This window comes from Gallinula chloropus, assembly GCF_964237585.1.
Source record: "Gallinula chloropus genome assembly, chromosome: 4".
NCBI classification, from domain to species: Eukaryota; Metazoa; Chordata; class Aves; order Gruiformes; family Rallidae; genus Gallinula; species Gallinula chloropus.
The window spans coordinates 23,563,330-23,587,934 of NC_140088.1; the positions used below are offsets into that span (position 1 = coordinate 23,563,330).

At 39.8% G+C, this 24,605-nt stretch overlaps 1 protein-coding gene across 1 annotated transcript in view; it reads left to right on the forward strand.

Moving 5' to 3' along the window:
• Positions 1 to 22,804, forward strand: part of KCNQ1 (potassium voltage-gated channel subfamily Q member 1) — a gene marked incomplete at both ends in the record, with an annotated part of 343,099 nt that extends 320,295 nt beyond the window's left edge. Inside the window, one exon of the mRNA XM_084262844.1 lies at positions 22,604 to 22,804. Coding sequence (XP_084118970.1) covers positions 22,604 to 22,804 — 201 coding nt within the window. The remainder of the gene's footprint in view (positions 1 to 22,603) is intronic.
• Between the last annotated feature and the right edge of the window lie 1,801 nt (positions 22,805 to 24,605).

The window sequence follows — 24,605 nt, forward strand, 5'->3', positions numbered from 1 at the left end:
GAGCCCACACTCTATACATTTAATTATGACAGCATCTTTCTTCTTCAGGTTGTTTTGCAGCTCTCAGATGGAGTGTGCTCTAGAGTCCAGGCATCACCAAAATGTGCCTTTGTGCTTATCTCTCTGCACCCCGAGGAATACCAGTGAAGTGGATGAGGAATTCTCTCAGTGCACATAGTTGTTCGCATCCATCAGTCTTGGTTAGGGCTTAAGTGTATGCAGTAAAGGGACAGCTGGGACACACAAAAAACTACACAATTCAGCTTTGCTAAATTATCTTTTAATTATTTTGAGCTGTAAATTGTTTTTCCTGCTAATTTTCATCTCTGATTCTGTGTTGTAGTTAGAAACAGAAGTGCTGAAATGTAAGTCCAGGCTTCCTGGTGTATTTAGCTCGATGTTAGAGTCTCCAGAGGTTGAGATAAGTTCCAGAGTTGATTCCAATAGTTTGTTTGCTCGTTGAAAGTAATTTCCAGGTCTCTGAGTAGTTCAGAAGGTGAAACAATCAAGTAAATGCACACATGCACTGAATATCCCCGAGGTGGTTAATGGGGCAGAATGTTTAAAAGGCACCAGGAGCCCCGTTCAGTAAAGCTGCAAACACCACAACAGCTTGGACATCCAGTCTCCTCATAGGCTACGACTGAACTTTCTCACACCTTTTGTGTCTTGCACACAAGCCAAAAAGCCAGCAAAAGAGCAGCACCATTACTTTGTCAGAGTAAAAAGTACATTTCATCAGAATATGAATTCTTGCACTCAAGAATAATTGCAAAAAGAAATATACACAGGCAAAATGTTTTACTTTTCCCTTGCTTTGGTTAGCGGTGAGGGGTTTTTCACACAGCCTTCACTAAAAGTCTGCCGCATGAGAAGGGCTTGCAGTGTGTTGTAAACAGCAGGTTCAAATCAAGGCTAAACCAGTCCTCTCAGTCCAGCCAAAGCCACAGGGTGCTCAAAACTCCAGTCTATTGCTGTATTGGAAACAAACTACTGTGCAGTAAATTGTAAAGACGATTTTTTCATGGTGCTGCTCCTACATGAATTCATTTTCTTTCAGATTCAAAATCAGGTAAAAGATCTGAAGGAAAACAAAAGAAGAAGAAATATTTTCAGTTACAGAATTACCTTTTTCATGGTCCACAATGCTGCAAAATAGTGAATTCAAAGAAATTTTAAGCAAACTAGGTTGAGATTTTTCCTTATGTGCCCTAAAATTCTTTACTACTTAGCATATATTTTATTTTACATTTGTCAAGATGGCAGCCTAAGCCCTGAAAATCTTGTTCTAGCCACCTTGAAGCAATTTTCAAGTTCTGAAGTGACTTTAAAAAGATCCTTTTTTTCCTGATCTAATGCTACAAGTTTTAATCCTGGTCTATACATGCAGATTCTGGAACACTCAGTAAAATCTTTGGGAATTCTCCATGTAGTAAGTTTCCCATGAAGTTCTGAAAGCTGAGTTTTGCCTTTCTTATCTCATTCTCAAATGATTAAAGATCTTTTAAAAAAGATAATAAAGCAGTGAGAGTTTAACACCCAGTCATCTGCATGCCACTGAAGTTAGGAAATATTAAGGCTCATGGTTTACTAGAAGACATTCTATTTTCTGCTTTAGATTGACAAGCCTTAAGTATCATTCAACTGACTGTTTGTTTTTCATTGTATGCCTTGGTCACTAACAGAGCTCCATGCATCCTGTGTATTACAGTGGCAGGACTCCAAGGCAGTATTTGGCTATCAGTTTGTTCACTAAATTTTTCATTCAAAATCCCTCTTGAGCTTTTCAGTATGGCTCAAATAAATTATTAGTTGGCTTTGAGTGCTGGCTGTAAATGTTTGGACCTTTATTTGAGCATTAAAAAAGGCCTGGGAACTATTTCAGGGAAAGTATTATTAACAAATTCTATGTGATAAAAATCTACTATTTGTTTTGGTTTTCAACCAGGATTTTTTATTTTGAGGGAGGAGGTTGGTGGCAAGGAGAACCATTCATATCAGAAACAATGTCATAATTACACAGAGTAGGGAGCATGTCTAGAAAACAGAATTTTAAAATTTATGTGGAAATTTCTAAAGCCAAAGAGGGAGGTCATTATGGATGGCAGAGGAGGGTCTCCAGAAACCAAATTGATGGCCTAGTGCAAGAGTCCTATCAGAAGTAGAGGTAAAGGTTTCATTAAGAAAGCACTTCAGACTGTCAGCAGGCACACTCCAATTTCCAGGAAATAAGTGTTATCCGTATTACCTCCTTGAATACAAATCCACAATTCCTGAGAAGCAGGCAGAACATGGAGTCCCTGAGCAAGGTTCCTTCAAACTGTGTTACTGGTGGTACATTAGTCTGGTCAGGTGTGTTTGTGAATCTCCACTGGTATTGCCATTGATCACATCATGTAGCTCAGTGTTATCCCATGTAGCTTACAGATCTCACTGTGTTTCTTCTTGAGCGGGGATATTCTCAGTAAACTCGAGTTTGATACAGTCCTCCAGAGACAAGCAGGCTAAGATTTTTGACCCGTGTCTCATTAAACCACATGACCAGCTCTTACTGTTTTCTTTCCCCTCTGTATTTTCCCTGGTAATTAGATCAGCGTGTACAAGACTGGCTTAACAAATTGGGCTATAGGATTGAGATGGTTTCCTATATCACCGAAACTGAATGCAAGAGTTAAATGGAAAAATGCTACCTCTAATAATTGCATGGACTTATAATTTCCATCCACTTCCACCACTAAAAGTCTTGGAGAGGCTTTTTTTAATCAAAACTTGAAAAAGTAAGCTAGCATTGACAGTAACTGACTGTTCAGGTTGAAGCACCTCCAGGGCCAGCCCTGTCCTGAATGCTCCTGGGGCTAATCCTAAACTATGTTGTTGATAAAAAATAATCATTCTTGACTGTACTTCTGCTCCTTTTAAAGTCAATGGCAAAGGTTTTCAGTGGCTGTACCCATCCTACCGTATTTTCACACAGCAATCCCAAAACAGTCTGCTTTGGAAGGCTCCCTGATAGGACTCGTTACCTGCTCGCTTTGGGCAAAGATGGATGTGGAAAGGGGCACTTCAGCCCTCCAAAGACCAAGCGTAGGTTATTGGATGCCCCATTATTTTGCAGCATGAGCTGTTACAGTTCTGTACACAGAAAAACAATTTGCCTCTCCAGGGATTTCTGCTGGAAAGAGCTAGTTAGAGCCACTTACAGAAACAGGAAATTCTTCAGTTTTGTAAATGATTTTAAAAGCGATAGCCCTCATGACAAGCGGTTCTTCAGAGCCTCGCTCCAAAGTGCTTCCCCAACGAACAGGCACTTGTGTCAACGTCTCAGGAGGACAAGCCAAAGGCAAGGAAGGACTGGAATATGGTCGGGTTTTGTCGGGGAAAATAGGGAGTTGTTCAAAAAGTACAAATGCCTTATTTTCGATAGAGCTGGCAACAATCAGCTTTTTGGAAAAAGAAATAGAAGTCCCGTTAGAAAATGTTGTGCTGTCGCATGTGAACAAGGATGCTTGGATAACATTTTCAGTCAAACATTCTTAGAGTCAGTGATTTAGACATTGTCATTGTGATCAGCCTTTTAATCCAAGGACATTGAAATGCATGTTTAGTCTGTTTTGTTATCTTTTTATTCCTTTTTACACACTTTGAGATAGCGATAGGGTCTTTACTTTGAAGTATCAGTGTTCATTATGAAGCTAAAGCCACTTAAGTGTTTCCAAATTAAAATAGTTTGCAGTATCTACTCCTTGAAATATCTCAATATTTTGAGAGGTTAAAAAATTTTTGATATGCCATAATTTCTCATACAACAGAAACTCTATTTACTATCAAAGACAAGTAATAACAATCCTCTTTTCTGTAAATGTAACCAAAAGTGTAGTGCTGAAACCAAGTAATGAAGGACAGTTTGTCTCCCATGTAAACATGTTTTGGGACTTAGTATGAGTATTCACCTGCTTGTCCTTGGGAACTGGGAGTGCTTCAGAGCCTTACCAAAATGTTGCAGAACATTTCCAACTGTAAGACCTTGTTTTCATTGCATACAACTTCAATCATCTGACCCAAAGCTTTCCGTTTTGGTCATCTCAAGCTAAAATTTCGGGGAATGGTTCAGCTGAAAAGTTTCAGCCATTTCAAGAAGGAACTTAGGAAGAAACATATCTTTTTGTTTTGCCAATATTATTGTGATTATTTTTAAATCTTGTGTTTTGAGATGCTGTCCTACATCCATCCTGCTCAGAGAGGTGACGAAAGTCCTATCCCTAGAAGTGTTTAAGGCCAGGTTGGATGAGGCTCTGGAAAACCTGATCTAGTGGCAGGTGTCCCTGCCTATGTCAGGGCGTTGGAACTAGATGATCTTTGACGTCCCTTCCAACCCAAACCATTCTGTTATTCTATGATCCATATTTCAGAATGAAAACTTGAGATTTGTGTGGAGGTTGTTCTAATTTCAAGTGCATTTATTCTTTCTCTTAAAACAAAACCCAAACAAATCAACCAATAACAAAACAAAACCTTGACTTTTTATTTGGCCAAAGTAAAAGCCTCTAAAACCACGCTTTCTTAGGGTAGACAGAGGTGGGAGGTGCTGCTCTCCTCTCTCTCTGGTGACCAACAATAGGACATAAGGAAATGGAATGAAGCTGCATCAGGGGAAGTTCAGGTTGAACATTAGGAAATGGTTCCTTACTGAAAGGGTGGCCAGTCACTGGAACAAGCTCTCCTGGGAAATGGTCACAGCACCAGGTCTGTCAGAGTTCAAGGACAATGCTCTTAGTCATCTGGTTTAGTTTTAGGAAGGTCTGCAAGGAGCAGGGAGTTGTACTCTGTGATCCTTTTGGGTCTTTTCCAACTTGAGATATTCTATGATTCTAAATAACAATTCAAAAAATAAATAAAACTACTTGATTTTCATAAGGAAACCACTTCTGACGTAGAAAACTACTAGTTTTTTTTCAGAAGACAAAAGTCTTCTGAAACAAAAGCAATAAAGGTTCTTCAGTAAAACATGTATAGCTACTTTTTTTTCTTTTCTGTTTTTAGTAAGAATGAGTGAACTGCAGGTCAGATGTTTAGAGAAACCCATTAAGTGATTATTTACTTTTTTCCTGAAGCATGGCACAGTTTGCTGTTTCTGTGGCTGCTTGCACAAAGGACTATAAAGAGAAATAGCAGAATCCAGACTCCCTTCACCAAAGAGGAAATCAAAATATTGGACTTTATTTCCTAAGATTGATTTTGTAAAGCTTCAGAAAGCAAATCCCCAAATAACTACTACTCTGTGAACGTACATATTCTTGCAAGAGGTTAGAGACCTGTTGTTCCCCTCCTGTGCTTAGACCCTGTATGCACAAAGGCTGAACACAGCTCTGATGTCTCAGTTGGTAAATAGAGATTTGAGTAGAGTCTGGGAGCTGGTAAGCATAGGGTTAATGAAGGAAGATGATGTTGATTTGAACGTGAAAACTTTGGTTCAATTCCTAGCTTTTGCCCCAGATATTTTTTGTGTGAGCACAGGCAAGACATTTAATCCCTCTGTATCTCGGTTCCATATGTATAAAACAGGAATGAAAATACAATCTTTGTCCCACCCTTTTTTTTTATCTCATCTATTTAGATCATGAATTTTTCAAGGCAAGGGCTGTTTCTCTCTGTATGTGCAGACAACTCATAACCCATCAGGGCTCTGATCTCACATGAGGCCCCTAAGTGTTATTAGCGTGTAGTAGTAATAATAACAATAACAGCAGCAAATGGAGTTAAAATTCTGAAAGGCAGCTCTGAGCCATTGCACATTCTGGAGTATTAATACAGTCAAGTTCAAGACAGCTATTTTCATCAGAGACAAAAGTTAACAGTTTGGCAGGGTGACCAAATTTGGCATTATGTAAGTTGGACTTTGCAACTTCAAACCATAGTTTTATTTATGGTTTTGTTTGGTTTTGTGGGGTTTTCTTTCCCACCTTCTCCATACAGTTCAGGCTGTGACTGGCACTGTTTTAGAGCTGGCTTGTTGTGGGATTTATCCTGCTGCAAACAATGTTTCGAAAGCTGAAAAAAAAGGTTTCTTTAATTAACTGAAAACCAGAGCCCATAGTCTACTTGATATGAAAAATAGACCAAATTATAGTGGTATTCATAGCCTGCTGGAATGGTCGGTTGTTTTGGAAAAAAAATGTTTTTAAAGGAGTCTTGCCAAGAAACTGTTCTCTCAGGAAATGATAAATGGCAGTTTAGAGAGTTGAGTGGCCTGTACTGTATGTATGTGTCTTGGTAACTGCTGACTCAATCGTGTGTGCTCCTCATGGCTCCCACATTCGCAGCGCAGGGGATTTACAGTCCTGATTCACAAACTCATTCCTGTCCCGTGGTTTGCAGCTTTTACTCATGGCCTCGGGATTGTTTTATCAGAAAACAATGCAAACACATTTCTTTAAATTACACTTCAGATAACCTTTTGGTTATCGTTACTTTTACAGTGTATACTAAGAAACTGGCAATTTCTTTTACAAAGCTAGTTTCTCTGAATACATTCTGCCAGGTTCCATGTTTTCTGTTTGGTTTGGTTGTGGTTTTGGTTTTTTCTTTTATATTGTGTTTTCTGTGAAGTTGTACAGGTTTAGGAAATTTGAGTAATGGAAGAATGAAGACATGGTTAGAATTTGTACACCAGGGTTGTTTTTTAAAACAACAAAAAGAAAATGCTGTCTCTATTTGTGCACTGAAGAAAGTTCTGCATTAATTAATGTGCCACTTAGTCACATGAGGTCTTTGCAGTGATGTGTGCTCCTTACTATATATGATTACTATAGTAGATGTGTTGTGTGCAAATGAGCATGCCTTTGCAGTGTACTCTTCTGAGTGCTAACAGTGATCCACCTTTTCAGGGCGCTTACACTACTTTAATCCCATTGGCATCAATAAGTTTACTCCTCATTGACTGTGGGGTGAAAGAGAAGCGGATTGGGGCTACTGTATTTTTAGGAGACATTGTGTCAAGACATGGCTGGATGGTCACTCTCAAAGATTTGCAGATAACAGTTTCATGGCCAAGTGGAGACCAGTGGCAAGTGGTGTTCCTCTAGAGTCAGTATTGGGACTGGCGCAGTTTAACATCCTTGTCAATGAAATAGACAGTGGGATTGAGTGCACCCTCAGCAAGTTTCCCAACAAGACCAAGGGACAGGGAAGAGGGAAGGGATGCCATCCAGTGGGACCTTGACAGGCATGGGCCCATGCAAACATCATGAAGTTCAACAAGGCCAAATGCAAAGTCCTGCACATGGGTTTGGGCAACCCCAAGCACAAGTACAGGCTAGGTGGAGAATGGATTGAGAGCAGCCCTGAGGAAAAGGACTTGGATAAGAAGCTCAACATGATCTGGAAATGTGTATTTGCAGACCAGAAAGCCAAAAATATCCTGGGATGCATCAAAAGAAGCATGACCAGCCCAGAGTAGTAGTGGATGCCCCTGTCCCTGGCAGTGTTCAAGGCCAGGTTAGATAGGGTTTTGGGCAACCTGGTCTAGTGGAGGGTGTATTTAATTGAAGGTAGCACCTACCTCAAGTTACTTCCCTCTCAGTGATTTGCCAGTGAGATGGGGTTAAGTGCTGACTGATAAATTAGGAGAAGAGGAATACGAAATGCAAGTATCTCTGCCCTCTCTGACCAGCTAGATCATGGGTTTCAGGTTATATACCATTGATTCTTTCAAGTTTTCCATACTGAGCTGAAGGAAATACCAGCCCTGGTTAGCATCAGTGTGAGTCAGGACCATCTGGAGAGAACTGCAGTGGCTAAAAGATGATTTCAAAGGGGGGACTACACCTGAAAAAAAATGAATGCTGACCTTGATGTTTGAGTTCAACCATAATTTTAGGTACATATATAGCACCTATGAATCACAAAGTGAATAAAACGTAATTATTTGATGTTTCTTACAGGCTTACAAATTTTGCTGGGTCAGGCATTACTGTTCAATGAGAGATGGGGAAAATGTCATTTACATGAAAGTTAGAAGAACGCATACTTAAATCTAAAAATAATGCTTTGGATTTCAACAGTGGTATCTGATTACTTTCTTAATTTTCTCTATTAATTCAAATGTTCTGAACTGTGTTCTTGTGCCCAGGACAGGGGTATTACAGTCTTTCACCTTTAAGGACTTAAAGAGTGAATATATTTTCAGGGTTGCCTAGTTTTGCAGCATCAAGAAATACTGCTCTAGAAACATAATGATGTCTGTCTCCTGGGGTGGCTGATTTAAAACCTTTGCCATGAGCAATGACCCCCAAGTGAGTGAAGTGTGTAATTAGTACAGGTGTTCGCTGTACTAACAAAAGCATTTTTGGGCTCTGGGACTGTCTGCAAAGATTGAGTTCGTGTCATTTTCTACACATGGCAAGCTTCTTTGTCTAGCGTGGATATACAAGCCCTAAATTAACTGCAGAATTATAAATAGGCCATGGTTACAATACATCAGGAGAGAAACCTCGTTTTGACCTCTTGTATTGTGCAATCACTGTTACGGAAAATTCTAGGCTATGTGTTTCACGTGTTACTTATTTCTTCCCAAATGCATGGATCTTCCTCCCTGAAAAGCTGCCTGGGTGTCAACGGCACTCAGAGAGTGATGAAGGGCTGAGCATCTGGCAGCAATGCGTCCCAAACAGGTTTGATAAAGTTTGACCTATGTGAAGTATTCATATCAAAATGTCTCCTGGAAAATGACACTTATTCCTGTCTGTCAGTTGTGTGGAGAGAACCGCTGTGACTTAAATAAGCTTCTTCTATAGCCAGAGGCTTATTTTCCTGTTGTATTAGATGCTCTGTTGTGCCGCAGCAGGGAAAAAGAAAGACAAAGAATCAAGATGAAGTGATATTTGCGATGATGTGTCTGTACGTCTGCACATCATCTGCAGGCTGTGGGTTTATTCATTTTTCAGTCAGTAGAACAGTTATATAAATAATGCAAATCTTAGCTGGTCACACATGGTCTTCTCACTTGCAAGTGTACACTGTGAGTACTGCCTGAGCCAGAAAGGGATAAGTGCAAACAGACCTCCTCCGCCTTCTCTGTAAATCAGCTTTTAAAAGGCAGTGTCAGACACTTGTGTCGTCATGACAGTCCACATCCCATCTAGAAAGATGTGTAGATGTGGTTATTGTGGGGTTCCGAGGCCATGTCGGTGCTGTCCCTGACCAGCCATCGTTTTCTGCAGGATCTGAGGTGACTCATTTCACCTTCTGTTGTTTCCATTTCCTCAGCTGTCAGTACTGTGTATCATAAAGCATTTGGAGGCTTGGAGGTCAAAAATGAAAACACAAGCACTTGGTACTTTTATCAACTTTATTACTCCTTCTGTTATTCAGAATCTATCCTAAAACTTAGATAAAATTTGAGGTTATTTCTTGATTTGAGAAGCCTGTTGCTTGAGTATATAAATCAGCTCTTTGTAAAGTAAAAAGGAGCTACTTATACCTGAAAGAAACTGTGATGCCTGAGACTGAATTAAACTTGCACAACTCAGAGCAGATGTGTCAAAGCTAAAGTTGTTAGCCAAATCACATAAAGCCATCCATGAAAATGGATGAAAATGTTTTCATTAACTGCTGTTGCAAAGTCCTTAGTAGGTGCTATCTGACAACCTTTTTTCAACGGTTGTAATAATTAGAGGTGTATTAATTTCTCCACTGAGTAGCTGATTCCTCTCTGTTGGGGGGTGGAGGCAAGATCCTACTTAGCAAAAGAGATTAGCAGAAGAAAGAAGATAAAAAACTCCTTAGTAACCTCTTTCATTCTTTCAAGGAAAATATGCAAAGAGAAAATAAGAAATGCCTGCAGCTAAACCAGTTTGTGCAGCGATACTCAGATCTTCCAAGTAAAGCATGGTCTCCTTTCTGTGAACACAAATGTTCAATGTCCAGGAGAAGCAGACTGCAGCTTGCTTCAGAAAGCAGGGTGCTGATTCCCTGTCATTCCCTTCCCAGAGTCCACTCTCAATGAAGTCCTTCCTAACTGATGCACAAGACTAACTTGGTCTCTCTGTGGATGACCATCCTTTAGATAAGAATTAAAGTGATGTCTCTTCTCACCTGCAACAACTGAAGATCATGTAGCACTCTTTGTCTTAGACAGGGTTGGGTAGCTTCTTTCTGCCACTGTCATGTGGCACTATGCTTTCATTGTATCACTACTCTGTAAACGCTGTGGACCATTACTGTGTTACACAAATAGATGTTGCCCCCCATTGCAGAGAAACTGTGATTTGGTTGGGCTAGTCAGCCCACAACGGCAGGGGCTTGAGGGGAGAGCTCCAGCTACATATTCATGCTCCTCCTTTGTGCAGTGGATAACAGTTCTGGGGGGTGGGGAGGGAATGGAGAAGGGATACATCACAAAGCCCTATGTGCAAGACTGTCACCACCCCTGCCTGAAGGATCTTCCAGTATTTCATCATGTCTAGACTGTATGTAGTGTATTATCTCGTGTAGAAGCCTCGTCTATCATAGGATAAAATTACAAAGCCCAAATCCTTTTTGTTTTGAACAGTAACGATCATCATCTAATGAATGATCAATCCAAGCTAGTGCCTACAACCCAGAATAGCAAGAGATGGATGCACATCTAACATCTGGAGCTGGGCAGGTCTTTTGGTCTTCAAGCCTGTTGCAATGATTAAATCAGCTAGGAAAGACAGTGAGCCTTTTGCTTCTACCACTGCGCAGTAGCTTACTCTGCCAACAGATCCATTTTTGGAGTCATGGTTTGCCACTCCAAATAAATGCCCAGTCTGGGTGTATACCCAGGAGAATCTATTGACAAAGAAAAGAAATAAGGGGGTGGTTATCTCTGTCATCCATTAATTTTTTCAAACACATCATCAGAGGCGTGTGTTTCCTTTTGAAGTCATTATAGCTTAAAATGTTATTGAGGTGATCCTTGATATTTTAACTGACTGAAAACCAGAGGGAAACCTGCAGTGGAACCAGTTTGAAAATTAACCTGTGCAGAACTTACCAGCAGCAGCCAAACAATCTGTCTCAGCTTTCAAAATTAGTCAACCCCCAAAGTTTTAGGAAATGGGCTTGAAGCCATAATGGTGTTTTTAAGCCAAAAGAAGGGAATATGAGAGTCTTCAAAATCTAGTTTCTGAGACCTCAGTGTACATTGAAGACCTGCTATTAAGGTTTTCTCTGCAATAATGTTGGTTAGAAGCTAACTCTGGAAATTGGAGCTGGCATTCTTGCATAGCTGGTTGGCTTCAGAACTTGGAATTTAAAGAAAAATGTCTAAAACTACAAAATGCATAACAAAATAATCACTTCATTTCCCCAAAATTCAACTGGCAGAGCTGTTGAACTCCTGCAGGCATGGTAATGACTTTGTATGACCCATGAAATTTGACTGAAAACCCTTCTTCATTAGCAGTTGGTTGCCTTTGTTGTAGTTTTGCTCCTGGTATCCACAAGATCTGCTAGTTTGCCTGTATGAATAATGTCATGACAGCCAACAGGCAGTTTCTTTTCCTTTTAAACATGGGTGTCCACTGGTAAATATATGAGGTTCCTACTTCACTCGTCCGTTATTTGCTGGCTTGTGATTGATTGTATCTGCCTCTGTAGCACTTTTTGAAGCAGTCAGTAAATGAACAAAATGCAGTGTTGGGGTGTTCAAGGCAACTTGATTTTAGAGGGTGCAGAGCACCTTCATCTTCTCTGGATTTCAGTGCTTCTACTGGGTGCTTACGTTTCTGCAGAATGGAAGGATTTTTATTTTTAGAGTATTCCAAAGGAGATATTTCCAAGGATATGGTTTCAGCAGAACTGAATGGCGGTTGGAAAGGCAGGGGGGATAGAGTGGGCACGCAGACATTTTATCACCGATAAATTTCACCTCTGATCTCTCTACAGCTCCTGGGAATGAAAAGTGCCTTTGGAATCTTGTGTGGTTTGGTTTTTTTCATTGCGTTGAGCTTTCCCTCTGAGATTTTCTCTTGCATTTGCATCTTTGTAAAGCTTAATGCAGTGGCAAAACATGAGGCTGCCTCCTTTCTGAAAAGCTGACTCAAGCATACAAGAATACAGCCCTGGTCTTGTGTGTTCAGAATGGCAGCAAACTTGCCACCTTATTTATCACCGGGATTTCTAACCCTCGGATGCCATGGCCCATAAATGACTTCTCCATAATAATATTTATCAAAGTACTTCTGGTCTAATTATTCATGCTGAGCTTGTTCTCTAAAAATTTCTCTTGAAAGAATCTTTTTAAAGATTTTTCTTTTGAAAACAAATTCATGACCACATCAAACAGAGATTCATGTTGCCGTTGGTTTAATTACCAGCAGCCCTCAGGGAATCTCAAAACTTACTGTTGTTATAATTGCTTCTCTCCCTTTCTCTCCCTCACTCCTTTTCTCCTTCCAATTTTGATTGCTGCAGAAGTCATCATATGGTTATTAATTTTTTAAGCTCCTTTTAGGGACAAAGGAGTTTATGTCCTCTTTTTTTTTTTTTTTTCTGCCTATATAGTAACTTTCAAATTATAAATAATGAGTACATTACAGATAAAAGGAACTGGACAATCATCTATTTTTGAAAAAAACCCCACCAACAAACAGTTGAAGTCATCTTGGTTTTTAACAATTTAAGCAAAAAGCAGACAGTGGTGCCCTTCCTTACTCATGCCATACTATAAGATCAGATCTATACCCTAGGGATACATCTCACTTTCTATTTCAACCAGAAACCCCAGTGCACCTTGTCTGGCTTTATTCCCTTTGAAAAGCAATATGGATGCCTCATTTGGGTGAGGTGTGAAACCTAACATAAGTGATGCTGACCTAACACGATATGATACATGGCGTATTTGCTTTAGAAAGAGCAGCAGCCTCAAATCTGTTTTGAATTAGGAAAAGTGTTTGAGAGAAAGAAAGGAAAAAGGGAACTGTTTCGTAGCAGGCATCTGAGAAATAACAGTCTAGAGGAAGGAGGAAAAATTGTCAGGCAAAACCTAACAGTTAAAGCTGAAAAATGTATTTCTAACACCAGGGATTATGAGTGTGTATCTTATTCTTTGAGTTTTTTTTAAATAAAATCTTGGCAACTTAAGTGCATACTACGATGATCCAGAACAAGAACAGCTACTCAATGGTGAAATTATCAGCAGTGCTCCGGCAAGGGGTTATTAGTCATAGTCCCAGTATCATAGGAGAGCCAGAGCCAAGGATTCAAGAAGCAAAACATTCCCCTTTGGAGAGAGGTCAAGATTAGTCACTTTTGTTTTCTTTAATTGGTGAGGGTGGTGGGGGTTTGGTTTGGGGTTTATTTTGTCGTGGAGAAGAGTTTAGGACATATTTTTATGCTAGTTCGGTCTTTTTCTTTTTTTAACCCTAAAGTGTTACAAATATACCACTATTTCACATTGGAAATGGGAATCCACAGCTAGGAGAAAGCTGTTGTCTGATAGCCAAACTTCTGACAACAAAAATATGGAGTGATATTCAGAGGCTGTGCTGCCATGATTAAACCAGCAGAAAGAGTCCTCTGGAGGCAAGTACCACAGCGAGTTTTCTTCACATCTGTGGAAGTGAATCATCTGAAATATAAGGCCTGTTAGCTAAACAGTCTGTCTTTCCCCTTCAGATAGGTACCGGGGAGCTCACCCAGAAAGACCCAACAAAGAATGTTTTGCTGAAAAAGAATGAGAATGAGAAAGCAATCAGTTCTCCAACCTTATGTCTCATTAAAAGTCAGAAAAGTTCTTTGAAGCTTTCTTTGAGATCTGAAGGTCTGTACAGGACAAGGAAAAAGATTTTTTAAGGTTTCATTAGAGCCCATCCTCCCAAGTTGAAGATGTTTTGCATATCTGTAGGTGAGCCATTAACTTTACTGCCTCAGTTTCCCCCACTTTGTGATAGTGATAATAGTGCATATCTACTGTGGCTTGGTACTGTATAGATACTTGAAGGTTCACACGGTAGTTGGGCTATAAGATGCATTAATGACCGCCATTTATTCTATAACTGTATCCAAAACTATTGTATAAGGGGCTTTTTTTTATTCCCTGGTGTCTTTGATCAATACTTCCCTGATACTTATTGTTACCTCAGGCTTGTTTGACACCCTCCATAAGGCTGGATTTCAATGTAAGCATAATTTAGGAAACTTTCTGATGAGGAATGTCCAGAGATTTTTTTTTTTATTTTTTTTTGTGGATACATAAATGTCTCATACTGTTAGTATCATTGTTTCACTTATAAGGAAAGGATCCCTCTCTTCTTGCCAATGTGTCTTATTTTTGAATGGAAATGGAAGATAGTTGTTTCATGAGCAAATTATTGAAAAATCTGGTATATTCATTTAATAGGATAGGGGGACTATATCTTCTTTAATAGCTTCTGTTAAACTTGTACTCAAAGACAAGACCCTAAACTTCACTTTCCTGGCTTTGTACAAGGAGAGAAAAACATTCCAAGCTCCTTTGTTCATCTACTGATACTCTGTTAATTTAGAGGAAAGGGTTAAAAAAAATAAGTAGCTGACCTTTCAATATTTTAAAGAAATGAATGCTGTATCCTGAGGCTGTGCTGGGCCAAAGACTGTAGATTTTGGACACTCTTCTAACTTGAAGATTTCCATGTGTTTTAAGTCTTGTCTCATCTGTCAACAACAAGAGTCAACCACAAATTTTAATTGCTTGGCTCTGGTCCTCTTGAAGCCACATAGATCTGTAAGCATGGTGCACACCTGGGCATGCACTCGCTACTTACAAGGTCAGCAGGGCCGGCCTCGGGAACGATCCACAGGCAGAGCAGTTTCATGGCCCAAATCTACACCAAGAGCTAAAGAAAGACTCTCAGGAAAAGTTGATTTCCAACCATTTGGTGTTTCAATAAGCCAAATATTTTTGCAAGTAGTTGTTAACAGCAACAACAAAAGCACTGAACCAAGGCCATGGTTCTCAACCCTCTCTTTTCCAGCAGCAGCCATATCTAGTCTCTGCCACATCCATTGTGGTCCTCATTTCTGTCTTGACTAGCAGCATTTTAAGTCATCCCTTTCCAAGTTTTTTTACCCTCGAGCTTTTACGAATCCTCTCCACTTCTAAAATAAACGCTGCCCCAAACGTTTTCCATCTTTGGAAGTCTTGTACTCTGTAACACAGTCCATGGCCAAGTGTATTTGACTGTCTTGTAACTTAATTCTTCCATTTGCCTACCAATCTCCTTGCTAGGAGAGGTATATATTCATCTTACCTTGTTTTCTGTAGTCAAGTGGCAAGTTATAGACAGGTAATTTTTGAAGGTTACACGTAAAAACTAAATCAACTTCATAGAATCATAGAATTGTAGTTGTTGGAAGGGACCTTGAGAGATCATTGGGTCCAACCCCCCTGCCAAAGCAGCTCCCCAGCTCATATTGCACAGACAGGCGTCACAGACAGAGATGGAGACTCCACCACCTCCCTGGGCAGCCAGTCCCAGGGCTCTGTCACCCTCACTGTGAAAAAGTTCTTCCACATGTTGGTGCGGAACTTCCTGTGCTCCAACTTGCAGCCATTGCCCCTTGTCCTGTCTCCACAGACCACTGAAAAGGGGCAGGCTATTTCCCTCTGTCTCCCACACTTCAGATACTTATAAACATTAATAAGGTCCCCCCTTAGTCTTCTTTTCTCAAGGCTGAACACCCCCAGTTCATTCAGCCTTTCCTGGTAGGGGAAAGTGTGCCACGCAATCAGGGTAAAATTCTTCAAACAAACAAAAATTATTTTAAAATGCCACAAGTGTTGTAGTCATAATCAAATGCCCACATGCTGATGTCACCAGTTTGTTTTACCTCATGACATAATTGAGAAAAAATGTGTGTCAAAACTGGGTTTCTATACGGCGTGTTAGGAATTTACTATTCCACGTCAAGCCCTGTTTAACAGCAGTTCACACTGATATCAAGGCAACTTCTGCAGAAATGGAATGGCTTATAAATCCTGATTGTTTCTCAGCTCTGACCCTGGCTCAAAAGCTTCTTCCCAGTCTCAGGTCATCACCCTCTGTTGAAAGCACAAGTGTCAAACCCCAATTTAATGGTGAGTTTTCAGCAACCATTTAAGGGTTACTACTACAAAAAATAAGGTTTATTTTTACACTGGGAGAGTGTAGGAGAAATATTTTACTATAAAATGCAGAGTAAGATGAGACCAGCAACAGTCTCAGTTTACTGAAAAAACAGAACGATTTTTAGTATCTCAACCCGACAAAGAGATTGGCACTGATAGCTTTATGCAAGAGAGCTGATTTTAGGACACAACATGCAGCAAGCTCCTGTCTTTCCAGCAATGCTTTTTGTCTGAAAGTTACCCATTTTACTTGTCTGCTAAGACAGTGGTTGCAGTGTTCATGTAGAAACTGCCTTGTCACATGCAACCCTCTAAACCTGTTAATTTTGCTCCCCAGAAGCTCAGCCTTTATATTTTTCTAGAAATGAGTACTCTTATAGCAGAGGGGAGTGTTTTCTCACTGGCTCCACTTCCTCTATCCTTTCCCCAGACACCACACGCGTTACTCCTTTCTTTGGCCAGCTCTCAAGAGAAAGTACAGACAGTCTGCAGAACAAATCTTCTTTCATGCAGATTACATTCTCCTGTAAACACCTCAGCAATGACTATATAACCTCCAGCAAGACTAATGCCTAATCTCTAGCAACAAAATAAACAAATCAAAACCAGAAGCTCTGATAAGAGGATTTGCAAGAATGTGGGATCTTGGATACTGTAAATGGAATGAAGACTCTTTCCATGATTTTTGAAGAATCCGGTACCTGAACAAAGAAACTTTCTTTAATAATACTGAAATTATCGGTCTCTTCTGGCACTACTATCAAGAAATGTTTGAACCAATCCCTGAATTTCTCTAGAAAGCCACTACTAACATGTTTGTTCCTGTTCATGGGACCCTCAAAACTAAAGCATTAACTTTTTATTTAACTTTATATTGAGATAGCAAAATCCACAGAGGTTTAGCAACAAGAGGAGCCAGGGGAGCTGCTTTCTGAAGCTTCTTGAAATATTCTCAAGAACTTAAATAGGATGGATTCCACCAAAGAAAACATGATTTTAAAACCGCATTTTTACTTGCAGAACACACTGTTTTATTAAGTACTTCTTGATACGATACTTTCCTTCATATCATTACCATTAACAGGCATCATAAATTCTGGCATACTTTTTGCCTCTTACCTTTAGTTCAAGTGAGTCATTAGCGAGCCTGAGAATGATTTTAACAAAAAGGATATCTTGTGTGATTTTTCTGAGATACAAAGAGTGCTGAGTATACTATTGAAAAGTGAACGTATAAGGGATTTTATACAATGCCCCTTAGGAGGATGCACAGGTGAAGAAAGCATAATTCTATTTCCCTAGAAGTTTGCCAAACTGCAGAGCAATGGAGTTCTCCTTGTTAATAGGCCAACAGGAATGATAAATGCATTAAGATGTCTTAAATCATATTGAGGCATTTTGAAAAAGTCCCTGTAAATAGTTCGTTCTCTTTGAGCTAAAAAGCTGCACCCTCAAGAATGAATAAGATGAGTCAAAGTAGCAGACTGGGGAGTCTAATGCTGGAAGAGCAACTGAAATTTTCCTTTATCACATTCTCATTCAGTATTGCTTGCATTCTGGTTTTCCTCTTCTCTAGTAACTTCACGCTCAGTATTAAAAACAAGCAGAGTCCCCCTGAACCCACTAAGTGAGCACTGAGCTGGCAAAAATTATCTTGATTAAGCAAAACTTATTTGTTTAATCAGTCAACCACATTAAGAACATAAGTAGTTATAAACCACATCACCATTCTGTCCAAAGGGACTATGATTTTTACCCTTACTAATATTTTACTTTAGAAATCTCTGAGAATGAGAATGAAGGGCAGATGAGACAGCTTTAATCAACAGCATTAATCAACCTTGATCTCTCCAGATCATGGAGCACCGCATGGCATAGCATTAGTAAATTGTGGTCTTGTGGCCTAAATTATGCCAAACTCCAAATTTTATCCTTCTGCTTCCCCTCCGTCCTGAATATCCATGGCTAAAAATACTGTTCCACACAGCTCCATAATTCTGTCTGTCCTTACCCCTTCCAAGTCAATCCCTACAATTAGTTTTGGGAATGGGTCTCTAGAGTGCTACTCTTTAGTTCTTCACTACAAGGGTGCATAAAGGAGACTCTTCTCCAGATGTCCTGGAGCTGCTCAGTTGTTGGGGTTTTTCTTTTTAAAAAAAAAAGGCAAGGAAAAGTTCAATGTCGCCTTTTATGTTCTGAATTAAGTTTGTTATAAATGCTTAAAATCACAGGGCATTTAAAATTAGTATAGTGTAAAGATCTGCAGCTTTTTGATAGATAAATTGTTCGTTATTTTTCTCTCTTATCTCATGGCAGGAGACCTTCACTAGCACCTCCTGGAATGTCTTCGATATCTTTATAAAAGTTGGCATGCTACTTTATATCCAGTTGTAGAGGACTGTTGCTCCTGAATACATGACCTAAAAGGACCTTGTGGTTCACAGGAACTAGGTCATTGCCACTCTTCTATTGTGTGGGGGTATCAGAGTAGTCACATGCCTCTGTGACTTTTTAAGGGAGAGCAAAAACTTGTTCTATAACGTGACTGTTTCTTCATGATGTGCCATGTAAGTCTCACTGTCTAATCTCTCAGCCTTTGCGAAGAACTGTTTGGGTTGGTTTATTTATTCTCAGTGCATTGCATGGATGGGATTTTTTCATTAATTTCTGAGCGCTAGGTTCAAAACTTGTTTGAATTTGCTTGTCTATATCTATGCTCAATGTATGATCCTTAGATCTTAAAAATACCAAAACCCAAAAAAAACCCTTATCTCAGAGGATGGAAAAATCTTGTTTTCATACAATATTTCAGTAAGTTTCAGAAATAACTGTGGAGTGTAATTTCTGAAGAGTTTCAAACACCACTTCTTCTCCCCAACAACTATAAAATGTAAAGGAAATTATTTGCATATAAAGAATTTGATGATACAAACATCATGATTCTAATGAAACACAAATCAGCTAGAAAAAGCTTACTTTGTTTTTCCTAAAAGAAACAAATCATCCCGAGTTATTTTTCTACATAATTAACACTGTTTGCTGTTTTAAGTAGAGGGATCAGAGTTGTCCAAAGCAGTTAAGGATATAGCAACATCAGCAGTTTTTCTGTTTGCTTTACTTTTATTCATTCTGGCATCACAGCTAATTTCTAATCAAGTAAATGTGTTTGAAAGTATGATTCAAGGGAGATGATACGCTTCTCCATGCTAAGTGCATAAAACTAGTTTAATAAAAAGGGTACTGCACACAATGACATTTTTCTAGTGGGTTTAGTCATCTCTGCAGCAAACAAGTGAACAATATACTTCGGGATGTGTGTTTGGATGACAAGGGGCAGATTGAGCATGCTAATAAGCAAGGCCTCTCGCCAGCAAGCCTCTTATTCTTGTACATCAGAGACCTGTGATGAGAGTAGAAGTTGCCTTTTGGGGGCTTTCAGTTCTGTCTTTAAAATATCTCACACTTTAAGCAGGCACCCATTCAGCAGAACCAAGGATGGTGGCCCATCATCCCATTGTCGTCTCATTTACAAATCTCATCTTTTCTGATCCAGTCCCAAGGAGCATGAGCAAGACAATGATGCTTCTTCTCTTTTCACTTTCAAAGAATGTGTTAGTATTTGGGAATGATGATTCAGTTCAAAACTGATTCAGAGCCCTCTGAAGTCACTGGAAGTCTGTGATTACCAAAAACTGCCACTGGTTTCTCTGTGTCTTGGAGCAAGCCCTTCACGGGCGCAGAACTCCCAGGGAAATGGTTTGCTTTACTGGAAAGCAAAACTGGTTAAACAACAACTAAACACAACCAGGTATCTGGACCTCCCTCCACAAAAGCTTTATGGCATTAGAGCCCTACCCCAATGAGCAGGAACATAGAAGACAATTTTTATCTCCTATGGCTCAGCTCAATAGCAATTAGCTTCTGCCTCTGCTTCTGTGGGCCTCCTGCACTCCACAGCTGCAGCAGCCAAACCCTGTTGCCTAGAAAAAAATAGACAATTATCTCTGGGAATTTATTTCCCAGCAAGAATATTCACATCTCACTTCTCTGCAGTACTTCATCACCAAGACACACAGCTGTTGAAGGACTATCCAGATCTCAGTCCAATCTACTGTCATGTTCAATAGCTCATCAGTGCAAGAGTTTCATGAACGCACATTTTCCAGATATATCTTCTGTCCGTGTTTCCTCTGGTAATCCCTGCCTGGAATATATATTTATATATATATATATATGTGTATAAATCTCTTTGTTAATTTAGAACAATTAGCAAAAAGACATTTCTTGTTAGAGGAAAAGTTGTCCTTCAGACTCTGAAGATAGCTCTTTGTCTGCAGTCTTCCAGTAGAGTCCTTCCAGCACAGCTGTCTCAGAGAGCAAGTGATACCTGGGCAGCGGGGCGTGGAGGAACCAGATATTTTTGCAGTCTTTGCTAGCACCAATTTTTTCCATCAAGCTTGGGGTATCTTGAGTTTCCCATCTGTGACGGGCACCATTTGGGCAAAGCGTGCCTTTTTTTTTTTAAGGGAATGAACAAATAGAGATGAAATTAAAACCGGACGATCTGCTCAATTTTCCATCTGTATTTCCTTTCCAAAATCTTGAACTTATGTGTTCTCTAGCTTCCTCATTTGAAGAATCTCATCTTTCAACAGCCATTTCCATCCAGAATTACTAGCGTTTCATGTACCATCTAGGGTGCTTTGCCTAATGTTCTCAAAACCAGCTGCAAAGTATAAATCTCTGGCACCTCATATTTTTAAATCACTGTATCTGCTTCCCTACGAGTTGTACAAAGTGTTTGAAAAAAATAGCTTTTTCTCTATGGTGGAAAAAAATTCAGTCTCTGCTGAAATCCTCCAGGTTTGTTGATGTTCTGCTCAGCCTTACTGTCTTTTACTATCCTGTGTGATACTTGGATGATAGCCAGGCACATATAAATTGCTCCCACTCACGCGCTCTCTGGTAGTTTTATGTGCCTTTCACTACTTTCTAGCAGATATTTTAGGCAGCAATTTATTCCTATCACGTTTTATCTGCTTGCTCTCTTTCCCCTTCTTAAAACATATTACATCTTTTTGCCTAGAATTTTCTTGGTCTGGGAGGATCCCTCTGGTCAGAGACTACAACAGCAAAATTAAGGCTTTCTCGTTATGCTTGTAGAGGGAGTAGGAGGTGATAAGGTGAATTCTTGCCATGCCAAGGGGCAGAGGGTGGGCAGGACTTTGAAGCTAGAATTGTCCATCTTCCCCTTGGGGCATCTCGCTCAGTACATTGAGCATGTCAGATGAAAGGGCTGATACAGGTTACTTCTTGACTGGAAAATGCAAGAAACCAGAGACTGAATCCGCAGTGCTCCTAGAAACATTTCAATTTTTATTTTCCTCTGAGTACCACAAGTGTACACCAAATAGAATTTAAATTTTGGGCAAATCCCTAACCTAGTCTCTATTAGGTATCCTGATTTAGGAATTTAAATCATTTAAAGAGCTTCTGTCTAAAGGCAGAAGAAAATGAAAACTATGGATTCAGGCTGAACCTTGCCTTACAGCCCCCCACTTGAAAAGTTAGCTTTCACTTATCTTAGATGAGTTTCTTGCTTGCTGGAAATCACTGGATTCAATGGAAGAGGTCGCTCAGAGAGGCAGTGGAGGCCCCATCCCTGGAGGTATTCAAGGTCAGGCTTGACAGGTCTCTGAGCAACCTGATCTAGTGAAGGTGTCCCTGCTTACTGCAGGAGGGTTGGAATCGATGACCTTTAAAGTCCCTTCCAACCTGACACATTCTATGATTCTATGATTCTATGATTCTGTGTCATTAGAAAGGCAATCCTAGTGAACATTGTGTTATGGGGCTGTGGGTGTGTGGGTGGGGATGGTAGGAGCTGGTGAGAGCAGAAAACCAAATCATGCCCCACTCGCAGCCTTAGCCACAGACCCCAGCTGCAACATCACTCACAACAGCAGAAATATCTGTGGGGCATTTTGTGGCCTGAGCTGGTGATTGGGCCCAAATATTTCAATGAGCGTCAGTCAGGCCTAGCCCAGAGTCGATTAGATGGCTGCACATAGAGCAGGTATTTACAAGAGCGTATTGATATTATTAAGGTATATAAGTGTGTTAGAAGTTTATCATATTTTCCAAACAAAAAATATGGACACAATAATAACAGCAAAAAACCACAGAAACTCACTTCTGGGACTTAGTTCTCTATCCCAGCACACCTCTTTAAAAGCTCGTTTGTCATGTGTTTGTCCAGGTATAAAGTGAGTGGCAAGGGTGGCTATTAACAGGCCTGTTCTCATCCAACTGACCTATTGCATTCAGTTGTTAGTGCTGTGTTTGATGAACTGTGAGTCTGTGGTGTCTTCATAGAGGTTGTTGTGATCCTAGCTGAGAAAACTGTCCTTTTAACATTGCGTTTGTATCACATGGTTCGTTCCCATTTTCTCCAGTGCTGCTACTAGACAAACCTTCCCTTTGCCTTTTTAGGTTACACAAATGGACCAGAAACTGAACCTCATTACAGATATGCTGCATCATCTGGTTTCCCGTCAGCAGGGGGATCAAGGCAACAACAGATCATCTCAGAGAGCCAATAATGTTAATTCGGATCTTTTCCTTCCTAATAACACGCTGCCAACCTATGAGCAACTGACAGTACCAAGAAGAAATGAAGATGATATATCCTGATGTGGTATAAGTCTAGGCTGGGCTCTTCCCACCTTTCTCCTTTAAATGGGACTGAATGTTGAGAACCTGGAAGGAATTAAGCTCATCAGCCGTCCAAAAAAGCATGCAACTACTGTATCTATGCCACTAGTCTCAAATAGTCTCTTCTAAAGCCACTTGTAGTAGCTGAAGGACTGCCAGGCCATCTTCCACCAGGCAAAGCTTACTGAAGCTCCACGTTGATTTTGTTCACAAATGATCACAACTCATTATTTTTCAGAAAGACCAAAACAATGTAAAGACAAGCAAAATGGCAAGGATTTAGAGCTCCTTTAATAATAATAATAATAGCAATAATAATATTCTAATAATACTTGAACTTAGGTGGAAAAAAGTGCATTCTGTTTATGAATCTGCAGATAGCAATATATTTCTACTACTAAGGTTTTTAAAATGAACTAGAATAACTTATGTTGTTTTTATTGCATAAACATACACTAACATTCTAGAGAACAACAAACCACATACTGAATTATTTTCTTTTTCTGTTTTATTTTAACATTGCTGCATAAACAGTTATCAGATAATGACCAGGTTTTTTAAATCTGTTTTTCTTCAGGGAGGAACTAATCCTTAATCTGGAACAATACTATTTATAGTGGAAAGTGCTATTTTTAAGATTCCAGTTTTTCATGGGAAGACAATAAAGTATTATGTAGAAAAAATTACTCTGCTTTCTAGAAAATTGTTGCCAAAGAATATATATATATAAATAGAAAACATAGTGGTCTGAATGTACTTGTCCTGAAATAGCTTTTTAAAAAGAAGGCCCGCTACTTCTTAAATCTATTGCCTTTTAGCTTACAGTTGCCAGGAAGAGTACAAGAAGCTGAAGTGACTGGACTTGCTGGTCAAGTGCTTGAGCTGACCACTTACTAAGCATCCATGATCCTCGCAGGAATCAAGGCCCCAGTTCAGGACAGCATCTCTCACCCAGACAACATGTATGACAGTTTGATAGTTTCCTGAATAATGCCTTGAGAAATTCAACTCCCTAAGAAAGTAATTTGGTATTGAAAAGTGCCAGCTCTAATTTAGAGGACCAAGGGCCTCAGCTACAACCCACAGTGCTAAACCACACTGGCCCACATGATAGTTCCAATAAAGCCAACAGTGTTTGGCTCGGTGTGATTTATCACATACACAATGTGATCAGGTTTTGGGCTTCGATCACCAATGCTGAAATTCAACCCTTGCAGATAGTCAGCACCCATACCGTGCCAGCCCTGCTTTGAACATGGAACATCTTTAAATCCAACAGTGTGTCAGGAAAAGCTATTTAGTCAGATGTGGTGGTAGAGATAGCCCATAACACTGACAAAAGATGGACATGTGGGCAGGTTTATCAGTTCTTGCACTTCGAGCATCATACATAGCCAGTGCACCCTATTCCCCTCACTGCAGAGACTGTACCCCACAGTCATCTCTCTCCCTCTCCTGGAAAACCAATGCCCTAAAGCCTCATAACTTTGCACAGCAGTTAATATCACCAGTCTGTAATATCTTTGAGCAGTCTGAAATACTGATGTGTAATGAACTGAGATTGCAGGGAACCTTCTCATAGTGCTGCTCATACTCCGGGCTTTCTTTTCAACATTTCATCTCTTTCACTTGGACTACAGAGAAAAGTCTACTGTATTAAACTTTACATATTATGTTACAGTTATCCAGCCTCGCTGCTGCACAGTAGATAAATGTAAAGGGTGTAGAAATTTACAGGCATAAACAGGAATTGTATCTGGGCATTACATTTTATAGAAAT